Source organism: Phacochoerus africanus, chromosome 10, assembly GCF_016906955.1.
Source record: "Phacochoerus africanus isolate WHEZ1 chromosome 10, ROS_Pafr_v1, whole genome shotgun sequence".
NCBI lineage: Eukaryota > Metazoa > Chordata > Mammalia > Artiodactyla > Suidae > Phacochoerus > Phacochoerus africanus.
The window spans coordinates 74,500,675-74,522,101 of NC_062553.1; the positions used below are offsets into that span (position 1 = coordinate 74,500,675).

General features: G+C 38.8%; 1 protein-coding gene across 1 annotated transcript; it reads right to left on the reverse strand.

Moving 5' to 3' along the window:
* Window positions 1–12,183: 12,183 nt before the first annotated feature.
* FGB (fibrinogen beta chain) lies at window positions 12,184–21,427 on the reverse strand. The gene is given in 10 exon segments (XM_047798624.1): window positions 12,184–12,857; window positions 13,700–13,985; window positions 14,202–14,226; window positions 14,228–14,328; window positions 14,913–15,026; window positions 15,576–15,803; window positions 17,316–17,499; window positions 18,245–18,436; window positions 20,993–21,013; window positions 21,258–21,427. Coding segments are annotated over 10 exon segments (1,488 nt in total). The 5' UTR covers window positions 21,363–21,427; the 3' UTR covers window positions 12,184–12,625.

Below are 21,427 nucleotides of genomic sequence, written 5' to 3' on the forward strand. Positions count from 1 at the left end.
GGATAAGAACTTCAGAATGAAAAGGAGTTTCATGGATTTCAGGCATCAGCGTCTGAAACCGTATTATTTCCATGCCCATCTCCTTTACACCCATGCATCTGTCTCCACAGATTTCAAGTTGGAAGGACGAAGTATTTTATTTTCCAGAATATCACCCTATGAGGGACAAAATTGGGTCCCCACTTGAAAGCAGCTCTGACTGTGAAGAGCTTTTTTTAAACTAAAGAAGATTGCCTATGCTTTGCTGATAAAATGAAAGCTTTTCTCATTTATTTTGAAGGCTTTCATTTTATCAGCATAGCATAGGCAATCTTCCTTAATTTAATCAACAATAGCAGAATCATAATCAGTGGAGGTACAGTTTGGTTGTGAGAAAAGACACCAAACATCTCCTTTCTACTTTATCTTATCTTTTTTTTTTTTTGTCTTTTTTGTCTTTTTAGGGTTGCACCCAAGGCATATGGAGGTTCCCAGGCTAGACGTCGAATCGGAGCTGTAGCTGCCGGCCTACACCACAGCCACAGCAACACAGGATCCGAGCCTCATCTGCGACCTACACCACAGCTCATGGCAACACCGGATCCTTAACCCACTGAGCGAGGCAGGGATTGAACCCAAGTCCTCGTGGATGCTAGTTGGGTTTGCTACCACTGAGCACAAGGGGAACTACTGCTTTGTCTCTTTCAAGGAACTTTCCTGGATGTTCCGCAGAAAACTTCCAACACACCTCATAGGTCACACAGACAGGCCTCGCTGTAGGAGGGCCTGGGATACCAAGCCTGCTGACTTAGACATAAGGCTATCTTGATTAAAATTAGGGTTCGGCTACTGAGGAGGAGAGGGAGGATAGAGGGTGAAGGAAGCAACTAGCAGTCATAGTTGGACTATTTTTTGTTTTTCTTTTTGTGGCTTTTTTTGGTTTTGGGGTTTTTTTGGCTTTTATTATTATTATTATTAAAGTATAGTTGACTTACAATGTTTCTTCAAGTTCTGTTTTACAGCAAAGTGACCCAATCATACATATTTCCCTGTGCTGTACCATAGGGCCCCACTGCCTATCCATTCCAAATATAACAGTTTGCATCCAAAAAAGCACCAAAATGCCCATCCATCCCACTCCCTTACCTTTCCCCCTCTGGGAACCCCAAGTCTGCTCTCCTTGGCATGATCTGTTTCTGCTTTTTTGGATAGGATCATCTGTTCCATACTTTAGATTCCACAAATAAGTGACATCATATGGTATATGTCTTTCTCTTTCTGACTTACTTCACTTAGTATGAGAATCTCTAGTTCCATCCACATTGCTGCAGATGGCATTAGTTTGTCTTTTTTATGGCTGAGTAGTATTCCATTGTGTATATGTACCACATCTTCTTAATGCATTCATCCATCAATGGACATTTAGGTTGTTCCTGTGTCTTGGCTATTATGAATAGTGCTTCAATGAACATAGGGGTGTATGTATCTTTTTCAAGGAAAGTTTTGTCTGGATATATGCCCAGGAGTGAGGTTGCTGGGTCATACGGTAGTTCTATATTTAGTTTTCCGAGGTATCTCCATAATGTTTCCCATAGCAGTTGTACCAGTTTACATTCCTACCAACAGTGAAGGAGGGTACCTTTTTTTTCACACCCTCTCCAGCATTTGTTATTTGTAGACTTATTAATGATGGCCATTCTACTACTGTGAGGTGGTGCCTCATTGCAGTTTTGATTTGCATTTCTCTAATAATTAGGAATGTTGAGCCCTCTTTCATATGCCTGTTGGCCATCCTTATGTCTTCTTTGGGGAAATGTTTATTTAGGTCTTTTGCCCATTTTTTTGATTGAGTTATATACATATATATATAAAAGCTGTATGAGCTGTTTGTATATTTTGGAAATTACTTTCTTGTCTGCAGCATCATTTGCAAATATTTTATCCCAATCCATAGGTGGTATTTTACCACCATCCTTTTGCTCATTTATTCTCCACAATTATTTTTACCTTTTAAAAAAATAGATCCAGTCACGTCCTTCTTCTGTTAAGTTTGGGTTAAAACCTGTTAAGGTTGGGTTAAAACTTCTTATATTTGCACATAAGCAGTTTCACAAATTGATCTCTTTTCGACCTTGATGATCATTCACTTCGCACTTCAGTTGTATTGAATTTCTCCCTGGTATTAGAGCCAGTTTCCTGAATTATTCTATGCCTTTCCCTGTGCTGCCTAGAAGCCTCCCTTTCATCCCTCACAATACAGCTCAGTAATGTGCCTTATGTGACCCCTATCCAGTGCCTGTCACCGAACCTAGAACTGGGAATTTTTCTCTGGGCCCTCAAAGTTTTTTGTTCATATATCAAAAATAACAGAGTCCACCCCTAACTCCTCCATATCTGTTTATGTTACTATGGCACTAGATTGGGAATCCCTTCAGGCCAGAGCTTATTTTTATAGGGTTTCCTGCCCCAAATAAGAGTATCTCACGGAGTTCCCGTACTGGCTCAGTGGTGACAAATCTGACTAGCATCCATGAGGACACAGGTTTGACCACTGGCCCCGTTCAGTGGGTTAAAGGATCTGGTGCTGCCCTGAGCTGTGGTGTAGGTCACAGACGCAGCTCAAATCCCACGTTGCTGTGGCTGTGATGTAGGCGGGCAGCTACAGCTCCAATTCCACCCCTAGCCTGGGAACCTCCATATGCCGCAGGTACAGCCCTAAAAAAGCAAAAAATTAAAAGAAAGAAAAAAAGGAAGGAAGGAAGAAGTCTCACCTACTCCAAGATTGTATAGATGGGTTTTTTAAATTTCTTTAAATATTTTTACTTTTTTTCTTTTCCATTTAAATATCTAGATAATCTAGAATTCATTTTATTTTATTTATTTACTTTTTTTTTTTTTGGTCTTTTTTCCTTTTAGGGCCACACCCATGACATGTGGAGGTTCCCAGGCTAGGAGTCTAATTGGAACTGTAGCCACCAGCCTACACTGGAGCCACAGCAATGCCATATCTGAGCCATGTCTGTGACCTACACTAGATCCTTAAACCACTGAGCAAGGCCAGGGATGGAACCCACAACCTCATGGTTCCTAGTCAGATTCGTTTCCACTGCGCCACGACAGGAACTCCTAGAATTCATTTTAATATGTTATGAAGAAAGTCTGCTTTTGTTGTCTTGTGCATGGTTCCAGCTATATTGAGGTTATTTAATAAATCATTCTTTGCCAGAGAAGGAGAAATGGCAATTTTGTTGAATAAAATTTTCTTTGGGGAGTTCCCATTGTGGCGCAGTGGAAATGAACCCGACTAGTACCCATGAGGACATGGGTTTGATCCCTGGCCCAGCTCAGCGGGTTAAGGATGCAGCATTGCCGTGGCTGTGGTATATGCCGGCACGGCAGCTCCAATTCTACTCCTAGTCTAGGAACTTCCATATGCTTAGGGTGTGGCCTCTAAAAAGCAAAAAAAAAAAAAAAAAAGAAAAAAATAAAACTTTCTTGGATCTACATACAGACTCTCCAACACTTACATGGCCTTGCTCATCTTTAAAGTGTAGCTTTCAGATGAAATATTCTCCCTCCTACCCTTGGCTTTTTTTCTTTTTGTCTAAAAATTTTTACTTATTTTGCTTGTTCTAGGGCTATTTAGAAAAGCCTTTCTTAGCTTCCAATTGGTTATCTTTTTTTTCTATAACCCTGACCTCATGTTGAACTGATGAGTCATTCTTTAATTATTAATTTCCAAGTATTTGATAATTAGTTTTAACCAATTCTTTCATTTGCTTTTAGAATTAAAATATTCTTTGTGGCAACGTGCATGACTCGTTTTTGTGATTATTTCATAGGCATAAAGAAGAATGTATGTTTTTACATTTTTAGGTTATAAAATTTTATATTATCAAGCTTGTTGATAGTAATATTTAAATATTCTATATCCCTTCCTATTTTATATAATTGATAGATTTTGAAATCTGTGTATGTCAGCATGAACATATATTTATATACACTCCCATGCTTGTATGTGTGGCCTGTGTGTATAAGATCTCACACAGCGGTGTGTATGTGTGTTACCTTTTCCCATTCTAGGAAGATTGGCACTTTTACTACCCAGTACACGAAAGTTTGTGACTATAATATCCTCTCCACTGATTATACTTTTTATCATTACATAATGTCCTTCTCTTACTTGTCCTTTTAGAACTGAATTCTGCCCTGTCAAATATTATTAGCATTACTCCCGATTTCTGTTTCTTTACATTTACCTCTATATTTTTACATGTCATTTTATTTTTAACATTATCACTTTATTTAGAAGACTTTCCTAAAATAATAAATTTTTAAACATCCCTTTTTTTTTTTTTTTTTTTTTGCTTTTTATGGCCCCACCTGTAGCACATGGAGGTTCCCAGGATAGGGGTCTAGTTGGAGCTACAGCCGCCAGCCTACACCACAGCCACAGCAACACAGGATCCGAGCCGCATCTTCAACCTACACCACAGCTCATGGCATCACTGGAATCCTTAACCCACCACGCAAGGCCAAGAATCTAACCTGCACTCCCATGGATGCTAATCAGATTTGTTTCTGCTGTGCCATGAGGTGAACTCCTTTTCTGGCTTTTTTAGGGACAAAGCCATGGCATATGGAAGTTCCCAGGCTAGGTGTTGAGTCAGAGCTGCGGCTGCCAGCCTATGCCACAGCCACAGCAACATGGGATCCAAGCCGCATCTGTGACCTACACCACAGCTCACGGCAATGCTGGGTCCTTAATCCACTGAGCGAGGCCTCATGGATACTAATCAGGTTTATAACACACTGAGCCACAATGGGACCTCCCTAAACACTATTATTTTAAATTCATTTTTGAATTTTATTGTTGTTTGCCCTTTCTTTAATATTTTGCCTGTTGTTCCTTTATTTCCAAACATTTTTATTCAATTAATTTAGCTTTTCTTACAGTTGATGAATTTTTAAAAAATGCTTTTATTTTACATTTACCTAAGAATTTTTTTGTTTCCTCTTTCCTCAACTTCTGCTCACTTACTCATGATGCTCCTCCTCCCATCCCACCCCAGCAAAAACAACGCCCTCTTAATCTGTAAGTTCTGTTTAGGTTATCCATTTCAAAATAACCCCAACATACATGAATGAATGAATGAATAAGTATATGGTTTTTTAAGCATTTCTGTCACAGAGGAAAATGCTGAATTAGACTTTTGACCTGAGTAAGAAATGTAGAAAATATCTTTCTATACCTTAATATTATGCTTTGATAGATCCATCTTCATCTATTAGGCTGTAGCTGCCCTTCATGGTCGTTTTAGCATGTTATGGTACCTGAAAAACCTCTTAATTACACTTAGGTGCAGACACTGCGTTTTTTTCCCCACTACTTCATTCAAGATCTGGTACAAAGTAATGACCCAATAAACGATGTGTGAATTAAGGAATTTAAGGTTAAAAAAAAGATTCATCCGTTTCAACCCCCTACTAAATGCATAAAATCCCTTCTTTATCTGTTGATGTCATATTTAATTCTTTTTTTTTTTTTTGTCTTTTTGCCATTTCTTGGGCTGCTCCTGTGGCATATGGAGGTTCCCAGGCTAGGGGTTTAATCGGAGCTGTAGCTGCCGACAGCAGCCACAGCACAGCCACAGCAATGAGGGATCCGAGCCACATCTACAACCTACACCACAGCTCACGGCAACACCGGATCCTTAACCCACTGAGGGAGGCCAGGGATCAAACCCGCAACCTCATGGTTCCTGGTCAGATTCGTTAACCACTGCACCATGACAGGAACTCCATCATATTCAATTCTTATTCAAAGAAATTTGCATTTTGAATCAGGTTTTCTATTTATACATTTACTTTCAGTTTCTGGAAACATTTTAGAATAAAGTATCACATTTCCAGAAACTACTATAAGAATACTTTTAAATGATAATGACCAGAGTTCCTTTAATGAAGGTGGGACAATTCTATAAATTGATTCTTTATGAGAAAATAGTAGGTTAGGAAGTTAAGTAATGTGATGACGAGAAGCAAATCTGAGGACAGAGCTGTTGACGATGTTCTTCCAGGCTCTCACCACCTAAGTTCCCCACATAATTTATAAGTTCTAAGAAAATGTTACAGTAGCTCACCGGTAAACACGAGAGTATTGCATATGGCATTTAATTTTAATTATTTTCCCAGTAGTATTATTGATCTAATTACACTCTGTTATGGGCTCTCCTTATAATCAACAAAACACATTTCCAAGTTAGCTGACACTAGGGGACCAGATGGTAAATTAGAACAAGACTCATCCAGCCAAGTCCATTACTAATCTCAAATCATAAGCCTGAAAGAAAATGACACCCTATCGATATAAGCACATACAGGATGCCAAAATCATAAGCTGAATATCTGCTATACTTGAACAAAATAGTATAGCAATTAGCGATTTGTTGAAATAGCTTGAGAAGTAGCAGCATTTAAATTTTGGTGAAAATTCCATACACTGCTTGTAGGTGGTGAAATTTACACAGAAACCATTTTGGAGATATATTTCACTATTTATTTATGCATTTATTTTTTTATGCATTTATTAAGTTCCAGGGAGCGGAGAAGATACAAGGAGCCGAGCTAGGGAGTGTGCCTGAACGCTACAATTCCGAGGGCTAGCTCCTGATCAAGGCCTGTCTGAACGGTGCAATTCCGAGGACAGGCCTTAGAAGACAATAAGGCTCACCTGCTGACCCAACAACAACAAAACGAAGAATGGAAACTAGTTCTTGGATAATTCAGTCTCTCCTTTTATTTGTTTTTTATTTTACTTTCCTGTATTGATTTGTGACTCAGTTAACAGAAATAACAATGGAATAATAAGAGTTTCACCCTGATAGAATCCCCCTCATTCAAATCTAATTTAGTTAAAGTAAGAAATTATATTTATTAGTTTGTTATAAGTAACAATAGGTCTTAGAGTTAGGTATTTTGGAGTACACAATAGGTTGAAAATAGGTATGCATTATTCATGTTAAAAACATAATAATTATAACTCTTGTTTTTAATTTCCTGGGAACTTTTAAATTTTAATAAATTGGTTGATTTAGAAATAAAAATAATTTCTTATTCTGTCCCCTTACCATAATACTTGGAAGTTTTTACCCTAGGTTTTAATCTAAAAATGAACTTTGTTAATGTCAGATTCTTATGCCTGTGACCTTTCTGGCTGTTAATGATTAACTTAACATATAATAGGTAGTAACCACAAGATGCTTTGTACCAAAACTTCTTATTTTTATCTAATGTTTTTTCCGCATGATGTTTTGTACCCATTATAGTTTTACATGATGTATTGTATCCGTTGATTTTAATTAAAATCCTTAGAACGCAATGTATATCTACTGTACCATGTCATCTAAAAGTTTAACCTTTAAAAATATGATCTAAGCACTGTGATGTAATGTACATGTGATGTACAGTTAAGCTGTCTATATAAACTGCTACCTATGCTAATAAAATTTGAGCAGTCCAGTGCCCTGAAAGAAGGGACAAAGAAGCTGTCTCGGTGTGCATTCGCCGACACCATCCATCCCTGCAGGAACACCCTGGCTGCTGGAGCTGGACTCCTGCATTAAGTTGCCTATATCCTCATTATACTTTATAAATTTCATGTATGGATAAAAATCTTTAATTAATTGAGAGTATGCAGCAGAAGTTGACATAACATTGTGAATCAACTGTACCTTAATAGAAATTTTTTTTTTTTTTAATTGAGGGTAGGGGGTGGCCTGGGCCTTAAACATCATAGAAGGAAATGGGATGAGGAGTTTGCACGTGGGGAAGAGATTCAAATGAATTCTCATATGAGAGTTGGACATGTTGTTTTCCATTTCCACATAGTAAAAGCAACACTTTAAAACCAGAGGCAACACAAAAAAAAGTAACACTTTAAAACCAGAGGCAAGAAAATGGAAGAGCGACCTGTCAGAGTGAGCTGAGAACTGCTCAGCTATTCAACAGTGTTCTCCCTGCTTCATCTGCTCATGGCTGAAGGTGGCTAGGTGTTGATTGCAACAGAGCATCCAGAAAATATTTGCTAAATCCACCTTTGGTTCTGTCTACAAAGGTCTATGGCCTCAAGGTTGCATGCCTACATAAGCTGTTGCAAAACAGTGCTAAAAGTGTCTCCTTTTGAGAGATAAGGCAAAGGTAGCAAACAATTGAAGGGCAGCAAGGTATTCATTAAACTTAACTTGCAATTTCTCTATAAGACTGAAACTTTTCAGAGTTGTTGGAGAAATAAATATAATTCAGTCAAAAGATAAAATGAAAAACATATTGCCTGTTGGTCACATCTTGTGAGGAGAGAAAGGGTACGATGGGTAATATGTGTACCAGTGAAGACTATTTGTATAAGCATATGACACTTGCAGTGTAATCACCTAGGAAATATTATGTTTGAATAGATAGTGGATAATACCATGCTCCTGACTGCTATCCTATGTACATAAAGAATGGTTAAAAATTCATATAAAAGATGATTATGCTAATAGAAAACTGGGGAAAGGACATGAAAGGGAACTAGCAAAAGGAGATAGACAGGTGGTCATTAAATATTTTAAAATCATTAATTGCACTAGTAATTGAAGATGTGAAAATTTGGAGTTCCCATTGTGGCGCAGTGGAAATAAATCTGACTAGGAAACACGAGATTTCAGTACGATCCCTGGCCTCAATCAGTGGATTAAGGATCTGGAGTTGCTGTGAGCTATGTGTAGGTTGCAGATGCAGCTCGGACACTGCGTTGCTGTGACTGTGATGTAGGCCAGCAGCTATAGTTCCAATTTTACCCCTAGTCTGGTAACCTTCATATGCTGTGGGTTCGGACACAAAAAGAAGAAGAAAGAAAGAGAGAGAGAGAGAGAGAAAGAGAGAGAGAGGAAAGAAAGAAAGAAGAAAGAAAGAAAGAAGAAAGAAAGAAAGAAAGAAAGAAAGAAAGAAAGAAAGAAAGAAAGAAAGAAAGAAAGAAAGAAGAAAGAAGAAGAAAGAAGAAAGAGAAAGAGGAGGGGAGGGGAGGGGAGAGGAGAGGAAAGGAAAGAAAAGAAGGAAGGAAGGGAAGGGAGGAAAGAAAGAAAGAAGAATAAAGCAATTGTCAATATCTTATTTATTTATTTTTGGCTTTTTATCTTCTTCTTAGAGCTGTACCTGCAGCATATAGAAGTTCCCAGGCTAGGGGTCTAATTGGAGCTGCAGCTGCTGGCCTACACCACAGCCACAGCGATGCCAGATCAGAACCACTTCTGTGACCTACACCACACTCACAGCAACGCCGGATCGCCAACCCACTGAGCAAGGCCAGGGATCAAACCCGAAACCTCATGTTTCCTAGTCGGATTCGTTTCCACTGCACCACACTGGGAATTCCAATTGTCAATATTTTAATCATAACATTCAGCCTTCATGAGGGAAAAAGCAAAAGAAAAATACAAACACCTCTAATTCTGTATGCCAGAGGTAAATTAAGATAGTTTTTAATGGAGAGTTATTTGGCAGTGTATTTATTTTAAAAAACTTGCAGAATGCCAAAACTTTTGTTTCCTCTAGAAATTCTGCTTCTAGGAATTTATTCTAGAAGGAAATAGATAAAAATCTGTATTGTAGATAATACAGATTTTATATATGTATATATGCAAAAAATTATGTATAAGAATATTTAATTGCAGCTTCGTCTTTTTATTAGAGCAAGATAAGAAAAATCTAAATGTTAAATGGAAGACTTTCTTTAAAAAAGTTAGAGGACAAACAACAAAGTCCCACTGTATAGCACAGGGAACTATATTAACTATATTCAACCCTTCTATGATAAATCATAATGGAAAATAATAATATAAAACGGTGCATATGTCCCAGAGAAAACCATGCCTCGAAAAGATACATGTACTCCAACATTCATTGCAGCACTATATACAATAGCTAAGACACAGAAGCAACCTAAATGTCAGTCAATAAAGGAGTGGATCAAGAAAATGTGGTACATATACACACTCAGCCATTAAAAGGAAAGAATTAATGGCATTTGCAGCAACATGGATGGACCTAGAAATTATCATGCTAAGTGAAGTCAATCAGACAGTGAGACACCAACATCATATGCTATCACTTACACTTGGAAACTAAAAAAGGACACAATGAACTTCTTTGCAGAACAGATACTGACTCACAGACTTTGAAAAACTTAACAATTTCCAATGGAGACTGGTTGGGGGATGTGCTGGGGGTTTGGGATGGAAATGCTATAAAACTGGGTAGTGATGATCATTGTACAACTATAAATATAATTAAATTCATTGAGTAATAAAAAATTGAAAAAAGAAAAAAGAAAAAGAAATTTTAAAAAGAGTGCATATGCATGTATAATTCAATCACTTTGCTGTACCGGAGTCACTAACATAACACTGCAAATTGACTATTCTTCAACAAAAAGAGCTGCAGTGCATGGCAGACATGGAATATTATATGACCATTAAAAAGCATATTATAGAAAATAACATTATAGAAGAATATTAAGTAACGGAAAATTCTCCATGACAAGGAGTTCCTGGAGTGGCTCAGTGGTTAACAAATACAACTAGTATCTATGAGGACACGGGTTCAATCCCTGGCCTCACTCAGTGGGTTAAAGATCCAATATTGTTGTGAGCTGTGGTATAGGTCGCAGACATGGCTCGGATCTGGTGTTGCTGTGGCTGTGGTGTAGGCCAGCAGCTACAGCTCTGATTAACCCCCTAGCCGGGAAACCTCCATATGCCTCAGGTGTGGCCCTAAAGACAAAAAAAAAAAAAAATCGTCTGAGACTGAGAGGCAGTAGACATAGTGGTTCCAGTGCTCAGAGGCCATATTGCTAAACCCAAGTTGAGCCTTAAACATAGGCAGTGGACACCTATGAAGTCACAGGAGCTTCAGAAATGACCACTTGTTCTAAACATTGCTTCACGGTCACCATTTGAGTGGGAAAAGTGCAAAGATGGGAGCCTCAGGTAAATACAATGCAGCCTCAATCACTGGTCCCCAAATCCAGCCATTGATCAGAATCTCTTGGGGACATTTGTTTAAAAATATATACCCTTAGGACCTTCCCACATAGAGACTGTGATGTAATAAACCTGGATTGACACCAGGAAATCTGTACTTTAAACAAGCTCTGAAAGTTTAGATGATCAGTGTACATGATATTTGGTGTGTAATGGTTAAACTGAAATGCCAGCCAAGTTACTACGGCTCGTGGTGTGTCAGATAATCCACGTTTTTGCCCCACTTGTGTTCATCTTAAAAAACAATACTTTAGTTACCTTGGTTACCTGTTTTGGTTCCTAGATATAAAGACATTTGCAAGCCAAGTGCATATAACCTTTATTATTTGTTATAGACTTTCAGGCTTAACTGTAAATATATTACAGTTCTCATGTCTTAATATGGTATGCAATTATTAATTTTCAATGCGTCTTTGTGTTATCTTCATAAAAGTCATGAGCTAACCTTTTTATATACTGTTTCATATATTCTAACTAGGGGACCCTACCTTTTGATTGTACTCAAAATCGTGAAGCTTGACTAGGCAAAATCAGATACGGAGCGTTCCTTACCAAGTGATACCTGAAGAAGGCTTATCGCTTTTTAGACAGAACTACATATTACCCAGGTGTGGTCTCTGGATTAACTATACATTAACCACCAAATGACCATCCAAGCCAACCTCTGCTTCAGTGAACTTCAACCTGTGGCTTTACTTTAAACCCTAGGGATCCAGTCAATCCTCTCTGAGGACATAAAGGGGTTGAACAAAGGTCTGAGGTTCACTGCCCTTGGACTAGGCCACCTCCTATCCTTGATTCACTGGACTTTGCCACACTCAGATTTCCTGCAAAAGTTCTCCTTTCAAGTATTTTGCCTATTAAGTTTCTATGCGTGCCTTTTTTTGAAAAATAGGTTCTACATGAAAAGGGTTACCCGTGATCTTGATAATCATTGGATTTAGTCATCCAATATTTATAAATTGATTAAAATCAGCCTTTCTGGCAGGCAGATGATTCCAGGGTCAACGTTGAGTATGAGCTCATTATTATCGAAGGAGAAAGATGTGTAAAGCAGATCACGTGTTACAAATGCAAAGCCTAACTCAGTCGCCATGTGGTTTACAAAATAAGAAAACATTGATTTATTGTAAGAGAAACCAGTTTAATGAATAAATCTTTCTGAGTTTTCTGTGACTGATCTTACATAAATAAATAGAGGTTCAAAAGTGGACTTTGAAACACAACTTCTTTTTTAGTTCACCTCACAGTTTCCCCACAAGTCTAAAAAATTCCTCTTTCTGATTTGAAACTTTTCACGATCTACCAGAATGGAAATCATGAACCGTGTCCACAATGATCCTGTTTTAGTGATTTCTTGGTTGCACCATAGGAATGATGACTATGAAAGAAAACCATATGCTGTTTTTAATGTGGTTTATCTTGGATACTTTTTCCAAAAATTCACACACCCACTATACGTTTTGATAGCTTTAGGGGAATATAATGTAGGCAAGAAAACTCTGTTGACATGGTATACAAAAATATTGTTACATATGGAAGAAGAAGAATCTATGTTCGGGAGACTATTGCTCTGGGAAGAAGGGCCTGATCTTCATCGACATCTTCTTCATCGAGTACCAGGACCCCTTCCAGTTCATCCACACCACTCCGTCATCCGTGCCGTGCTTTGCCATGTCCCAGCTGTAAGATCCGCCCCAGTAGTACCTGCCATTTGGATTGGCTGCATGACACCTGTTATACCACCATCCACCACCATCCTCTTTAGAACACTGCTTTCTGGGATCTGCCGTTTTCCTGAAAAGAAATTTTGTTTGGGGTTATTAGGACTGCAGTGCTGTCAAGTTAATTCTTTGCAAAATACCCACAGAGGAGTGTAGGGTGCAGGCTTCTTTCCCTCTGGTTCTATATGTAAAGTCATTCTAACACATCACAGGCCTTCTCTGTCCTACAGCAAGAAAGGGAGAGAAGTGGGCTCGTGGGACAGATTCATCTATATTCATTACTTTATCCTGAAATGATTGCTTTCAGATGCCTCAGTGTGACAGATCCCTGAAACACAAAATGGAAGTTTCAATAGACACCGTCCCATATAGAGATATAGAAATCTGAGTTCCCTTGTGGCACCGCAGGTTAAGGATCTGGCCATTGCCCCTGCAGTGGCTCAGCTCAGGTTGCTGCTGTGGCAAGGGTTCAGTTCCTGGCCCAGGAACTTCCATAGGGCACAGGGGCAGCCAAAAAAAAAGGGAAGGGGGAGAGAGAGGGAGAGAAATGTAGAAACCTATCTAAACACTCACTACTTAGAAAGTAAGATACAACTCTAATTCCAGTTGCATTTTTTTTTTTTTTTTTTTTTTTGCCCACACCCTCATGCAGATGTTCCCAGGAACTCCTCCAGTTGTATCTTTCATGGTTGTGTGACTTTGGGTAAATGACTTCATCTCTCTAAACTTCATCTGTAGAGTGAGGCTAGGAATGGCACCCTACTAGCTGAAATGCTTTACTGTGAGCTGGAAAGAGCTCAGTGGCTGGCACACAAGAAGTACCCAAGAGAGTTCCTCATCCTCGTCGTTCTCATGAACGACCCCAGGTAGCAACATCAGCGGTGTTGGGAGCAGGAGGGAGGGGCCAGCACATACCAGCCGTCGTTGTCTCTGTCGTATGTGCTGAAGAACATGCTGTTGTGGATTGTCATGGTTCGGTTTTCTCCCACCAGTTGAGAGGCTCCTTCCAAGAGGGCGTTGCCAGCTGTTCCCTTGTATTTGCTCAGCGAGATCTGGTATTTATTGGCTTCATTCTGCACAGTGAATCCTTCGTAGATTGCCTTCACCTTGCCTCCTTCCCAGTCCTCCATTTCGATCAAAAGCTTTGTGGGTCCCATCCTGGTAAGCTGGCTAATTTTATCATTTCCAAGCCAATACTCACCTAAAGGGAAATGCACAACAATATCTCAACAAAAATAAAATCTTTGCAACCCAAAACTGCCTTTCTTCCCTTATCACGAGCTTTTATACTCTCTGTAAATTTGTCTTAACCCCCTAAAGCTCCCCAAAACAAACTACAACACTATGTTTTTTAAATGGAGGAAAAAAAACAGACATCTAAAAGAGAGTGATTTTATTTTGCACTCCTAGTTTTTACCTGGTACGCCACAATATTTTTTTCCCATCTGCACTGGTTGCAATATTTCCAAATCCTTGCTTATATGGATCCCATTTCCTGCCAAAGTCAACACTACCGTCTTGACGGTTCTGAATTACTGTCCATCCTTTAGTTGAGAGAAACAAAAATAACACACATTAACCACTAACAAATAATGTCACTTTGAGGGCAAGGTCTGAATTCCTTGTCCATCTAATTTAATTTACGCCCTCCTATACTTCATGCTCCAAAATAGACATAATAAGGAAATAAATGTGAGAGGAAAACTCCCAGAATCTTTGGCGACTATGAGTTCTTTATCTTACGCCAAATTGTGAATCACGGATCCTTTATAACTTTTAAGGTATCAGATTTAATTCCAAATCAAGTGGCTCGTTGGAAAGTTACATTAAAGCTAGCTAGTTTTTTTCCCTGGCATTTTATAGTATCACAATACTTTCAGGAGTTCCCATTGTGGCCCAGCAGAAACGAATCCGACTAAATCCATAAGGATGCGAGTTCGATCCCTGGCCTTGCTCAGCGTGTTAAGGATCTAGCTTTGCTGCTGTGGCTGTGGTGTAGGCCGGCAGCTGCAGCTCCGATTCAACCCCCTAACCTAGGCACTTCCATAGGCCTCGGGTGCAGCCCTAAAAAAAAAATTAAAAAAAAAATACTTTCAGTATAATAGATCAAAATTGATCACTCACTCACCTCCTCTTTCTGTCTTCATATCACAGTATACTCTATAGGGTTCGATGGAATCACTAGGCTGAATGAGATACATTTCAGATGTTTCACCTCCATTCCTGATAATTTCCTCACATTCTGAAACCATAAGATTACATATTATATAGAGAGAGCCTCCAAGGTAGTTTCCTGGTCTCTGGTCACCAATTTTGTAAGATAACAGATGACATAACTATTCAGGAAGGTTTTTATTTTAGGTCTTTGAGGATATGTTGCAGAAAACTGAATCTTTTGTTGACTGAACAGCAAACTCAGCTTTCAGAAATTCTCTCTGCTGAGGGGTTGAAAAAGCCCTGCTCCATCTTGTGTGTCCTGTGATAGCCAGATATTTCCTGAACACACATGATGGGGGAAATTCCTACGTTTCTCATTGTTCTCCCATCTCTTCAAGTAAGCATGTGCATCACCCGCATGGAGCACCCTCCATCTTTACACTGTATTCTGCTCATCAAAAACTGTCAAACGCATTAGGTGAAGTTAGAATATAGCATGCCTGGGACATCTTCAGGATGTCCTGAGGCGTCATTAGGTCTGTGGGGGAAAATCCACTGTTCTTTTAGCTCTCTTCTTTTTAGAGAGTGTGAGTTCTTCTGGAACCTTCTAGAAATATGTCTAGTAACTGGTTACCTTTGCCAGACACCACAGGAATATTGCAAGTGACGGTACATGGAGTACGGCAGTATTCCATCTGAGCCAAGACATCCGATTCTAATTTCTGTATTTTGCTTCTCAAGTTTTCCAGGATGGCACGGAGCACACGCAAGTTAGTGGGGATGTTTCTGTTCACAGTTTCATCTATATAGAGCTGGTGCTTTTCCAGCTCGGATGAGAACTCATTTATGACATTTTCATTATCTGGAGAAATGAAAATTGCATAGGAACGGTGAGCATTTTCCCTCAATAAAAAAACTAAATGTGGTGTTCCCAATGTGGCCCAGCGGAAACGAATCCGACTAATATCTACGAGGACTGGGATTCCATCCCTGGCCTGGCTCACTGGGTCAAGGATCTGGCATTGCTGTGAGCTGTGGGGTAGGTTACAGATGCAGCTTGGATCTGGCGGTGCTGTGGCTGTGTGTAGACCAGCATCTGTAGCTCCGATTCAACCCCTAGCCTGGGAATCTCCATATCCTGCAGGTGCAGCCCTAAAAAGACAAAAACAAACAAACAAACAAAAAAAAAACAAAAAAACAAAAAACCCTAAATGTATTCGGACTATACAACTGTGATTTTAATTTTCTGAGGATAAACTAACAGACACTCAATGAGTATCAGGTAGTCATGATATGTAGTTGCACTTAGGGGAAATTATTTGGCCCATGGCATACACAAATTAACAGAGTCTAGATATTATACTAGTAACTTACCTTAGATTAAACTAAAAATTATGCCAAATAATAAATATAATAAGTTCTTTATTTCTTTGGTGAGAAAAACAGAAGAAAGCAGTATTAGGCCTTCCATCTCAGAAGTTCAACATCTTATATGGTAAATACTCTTGATTTACTTTTCTATCTTATGTAAATACAACAGGGCCTTGGCATTTACAAGGCAAAGCCATGATTCCTTTGAAAAATGTCCAAATTTGCGAATGCTACTCCTTGATGCTCACTTACTAGCTAATTCCTAACCACCAAGCTAAAGGCACTCAAAATTCAGACCTCGGAGTTCAAAGGATGGGATCGTGATCTGCCATGCAAGTAAGTAAATCCCAGATGTGCTTCTATTTAAAACCTCAAATATGCAGTTCCCGTCATGGCACCGAGGAAACGACTCTGACTAGGAACTATGAGGTTGTGGGTTCAATCCCTGTCCTCACTCAATGGGTTAAGGATCTGGTGTTGCCGTGAGCTGTGGTAAAGGCCGCAGATGTGGCTCAGATCTGGCGTGGCTGTGGTTGTGGTGTAGGCTGATGGCTGCAGCTCCTATTAGACTCCTAGCCTGGGAACCTCCATATGCCACGGGTGCGGCCCTATAATGCAAAAAATAATAGTAATAATAAATAAATAAATAATTTAAAATAAAACCTCAAATATTAATTCTTTAAGTGCCAAATGTTTACTCTGTGACTATATTGACTTTGGAGACACGTGTTTCTCATAGACTAAAAACAAGCATTCACAGCACAAGTTTTTGCAGAAAATCATTCTTTCTCATGCCAGACTGGGAATAAGAGTTGAACAGTGCTGACAAGGTGGGCGGGGGTTGGGGGGTGTTTAAGTGAGGCCTGGGGGCAGGGTCAGCAGGCGCCTAATAAACTTCTCAGGCTCATCTAGAAACGTAAGTGCGCTCATAATTGAGCATTCCCATGGCACTCTAACAGTTTCAACTTTATAACAGAGTCCAACAGAAAACATGGATATCTACCTTTTCTTTGCTTCTGCCTGTCTTTCCACAGGCGCTTCAGCAGAGTCATGTACTGAAAGGTGGAAGAAGAGGTCTGGGAAACAGAGTCTATGTTACTATTCAGCTCTTCTATACTGGTTTTGATTGGTCTTTCCTGTTTCAGCAGAGTATCTTGCAACTGACATCCTGTAGGACACAACACACCCTGCCAACAAAGAAAACAGCAGAGGTTAGATGAAGGCTTGAGGGGTTACAAATATTTGTGAAAATGGCACAGAGGGAAAACTCCATGATCCCATTCACCAATAGAAAAACCTGCAATTTGATTTTCTTTAGATAAGACCAGAAATTCTAGAGTCATCACCATACTCCTGTGACGATTAAAAATAAGCCTTACCACAGAGCAGGGAGTTCCCATTATGACTCAGTGGGTTAAGAACCCAACTAGTATCCAAGAGGAAGCAGGTTCGATCCCTGAACCCACTCAGTGGGTTAAGGATCCGGCGTTGCCCTGAGCTGTGATGTAGGTGGCAGACGTGGCTCAGATCTGGTGTGGCTGTGGCTGTGGTGTAGGCTGGCAATTGCAGCTGTAATTTGACCCCTAGCCTGGGAACTTCCCTATGCCCCAACTGTGGCCCTAAAAAAGACCAAAAAAAAAAAAAAAATCCTTATCACAGAACAAAGGTAATTACACTCTGAAAATGTTATCTTCTGAACAAAGTAAAATATAAAGGAGAGGCAACACCCCATGTTCTGATTTGTCATCTTGGGCTCAGATCAAAAACTAGAAAAGCACGTGTAGCCCGAGGCCCAGTAAGTTTATGCTCTGTAATTATATTCAAAAAAAGGATGATGGTATTGTGGGGTCAAGGGTTCCTCAGGGAGACATGATGAATACAGGCTTTCTCAGTGTGGGAGCCCCACCACAGCCAGAGCCCCCAGGCACTCACCAGGTCCGGATCAGCATGCAGGCAGCCCCCAGCATCAGGGGGTTTTCTCTCCACTTTCTTCTGGCCAATAGCTACTTTGGCTGGACGAGGTTGATAGCCACCTGTACTGATGGGAGGGGCGACAGGTCTCAGGCCGGGAGCCTCTTCCCTCCTCTTGTCATAGGGCCGATGACCACGGGCATCCACACGAACCTTCAGGAAACCAGGCAGAAATGAAACACAGTGTGAGAGGAGATGTGAGATGTGACTCCTCCAACACCTTCATTTTATAACTTCGGTGAGCAAATGACTGATGCTTTCCTAAAGGTCCATCCACTGGCAGGTTGTTGGTGGTAAATCAATTGGTTTCTGAGAGTGCTTGAGTGACCGCAGAAAGAGAAGGCGAGCAAAAAGCTATTGCATCTGGGGCAGTTTTTAAAAAGAGGTCTTCAGGTAAAGTTGCATCAGATAATGAAGAGTAATGACCTCAGATTTCTGAAACCCAAGTTGGAACACACAAAGCAGTGACATCTATTCTGTCAGGAGGAAAAAATGTTCTCAAGCCACTTGGATTACTAAATTCCTGTGATTATTTTTGATTTTTTTTCTTTGTTGATAGCACTTGGGGCATATGGAGGTTCCCAGGCCCAGGATCGAATCAGAGCTGCAGCTACAACTTGTGCCATAGCTGCGGCAACGCCAGATCCTTAACCCACTATGCCTAGTGATTATTTTTTCGCTTTCAATTTTTATAACTTGATGATTCATTTCGATAACTCCTATGTGATAATATTGAAGAGGCAATACAGATTTATTAAAGGCATGATTTACTTAGGTTTTATTTGTAATACCATAACCATTGACTCTAACATGTCTAAAGAGGAAGAAGGTATTCTGAAGCCAGACTGCTTGGTTTGAAGTTTTGAACCTACTACTTACTAACTATAAAGATCTTTATCTTTAAAATAGGGATAATAGTATCTGCCACATAAGATGCTTTTAAGGATTAAATAACTTCTTGCATATGACACCCTTCAGAGTGGAGTGTACCTGGTATGTATTAAGTTCTCATTATTATTTTTATTACAATCACACATAACAGACACTACAGTGTAAGCGGCTACTCCACCATTAGCTTCAATTTTATGTTCTGTCGACAAAATTGCTAAACCAGTCTCCTGAAATGTCCCGCATGACTTCTTTATCAAATACGAGGATTTTCTCATATTTAAAATAATTCCCAAGGTATGTACATTTCAATTAAAATTATTTGCTAACAAAAATATTACATTAAGAGATAGTAAAGTGGAAACTAGGCAATGCAATACAAAAGCACTGGCTTGGGTTAACTGTATTATCATAGGGACTTTGTCAGTAATTACACCTTTTAGAGCTTAATTACAAATTAACACATGACTAGATTTGAAGCAGAGACTAAGCTCTCGAGCTCTTTTGTAAGCCTAGAAGTCATCTAATGACTGTTTGGAATTTTACTGACATTGATTCAGTAGGTTATAATAATATTTAATATTTAGTGGGAGAGTCCTAGGCTTAAACCCAGGCAAGCTGGTTTCAGATTCCCCTGCTTAATCACTAAACTTAATCACTAATACACTAATACTAACAGTAATACTAATACTGTTCATACTACAATACAGTATCTGTTATGTGTGATTGCAATAAAAATAAGAATGTCTAAAGATTCAGGGGCAATATACATATTTCGTGTCAAAGACATGGTCCCAGGCAGAGCTGGTCTGTTCTAATGGGAATTTTATGAAATGTGATTCATCCGTATATTACAAATCAAATTATAACAGAATAAAAATATTTTCTTTTTATTTCAGAGCATCTTTAGAGAGGTAGCCTTGATGGTCCAGCTTTATTAGAGAAAAGGAAATGAAAAATATTAAAAGAAATTATATGGTCCTTTAACCTTATGAAGATCACTTATTGAAATAACTAAAACTAAAAATCCAGGTTGGAAGGCTAAACTAGTAAACTGTCTTTAATCTGTAGATTACTTGGTGAGCAGGAATGTACAAGTGCTCAACCAAACAGTTTATAAAAGTTTACCCTTACACACTCTTTACATTTTTCTTACCTAATTGAATTGACCAGATACCTATCTATTTATGTGTATAGTTTGTAAACTGAAACCACTTAGGTTCCTTTCAAATTTGACAAGTGATCCAAAATGAATCACTTCATTTAAACATTACTGTGTACTTTTATTTCTACAGTGGTGATACTATGGTATATACAAGAACTTTGATCAGGAGTCATCTGATAATAAAATTAAAATTCTTAAAAATATTCATTTCTCTAAATGCATTTTTGTATGTTTGACACCTTCAAACCAGGAGGAGTACATCAGCAAAGACCGTACTGGAGGAAAAACTACTCTATAAATGAATAAATTAAATGGAGCTGTATATTTCATAACACTACTAATAAATAATAAATAAATTTCTCACTTGAAGGAAAACAATTTTTAATCTTCTCTTAAGGCACTTGATCTAGTTCGCTTTTAGATTTAGTTTACAATTTTCATTCACAAACAGCCAGTAATTTCAGGAGCTATATATCACCTTCTGTCACCAAAGACCCTCCAGCTACCATAGCTTTTTTCTTTTAAAATGTTGTCCTATTATTTTATAGTCTGTGAAATTTTCAGATTTTTGTTCTCAAATAGTAATAACATATTGCTAGAACTAAATGAAAATCAGAGTGCTCGGGAAGACAACAAGAGAGAAAAACACATCTTACCCTAGGTCTGCCATCTTCGTCCTGGGAAAATAAAGGTGATAAACCAGAAAGTGAGAAATTATTACTTTGTTTTTCTATAAGAAGTACTATGCAACATTCTTCAAATACCATAGGTCTTACAGATTAACAATAGATTAAGAATTCAATTTTATAACTAAAATCCAGGTTAATTTCATTAAACTAAACATTCACATATAGTTATGCTTCAGTTATATTTTACGTTAATAATAATATGAGTAAGAATACAATAATATTTAAAAGTCACCTCATCGTAGTCAATGGCAGCTTGGGCCTTAATTATAAAAACACACAATAGTAGCAGTAATAGAGGTTTCATGATTTTAAGTTTTTGGAAGTCCCAAGAAACCATCCTTTGCTTGTGGTCTTAACTGAGAGATCTTCAGTCTTATATATGCCTGAAGCCTCTGTTAGGTA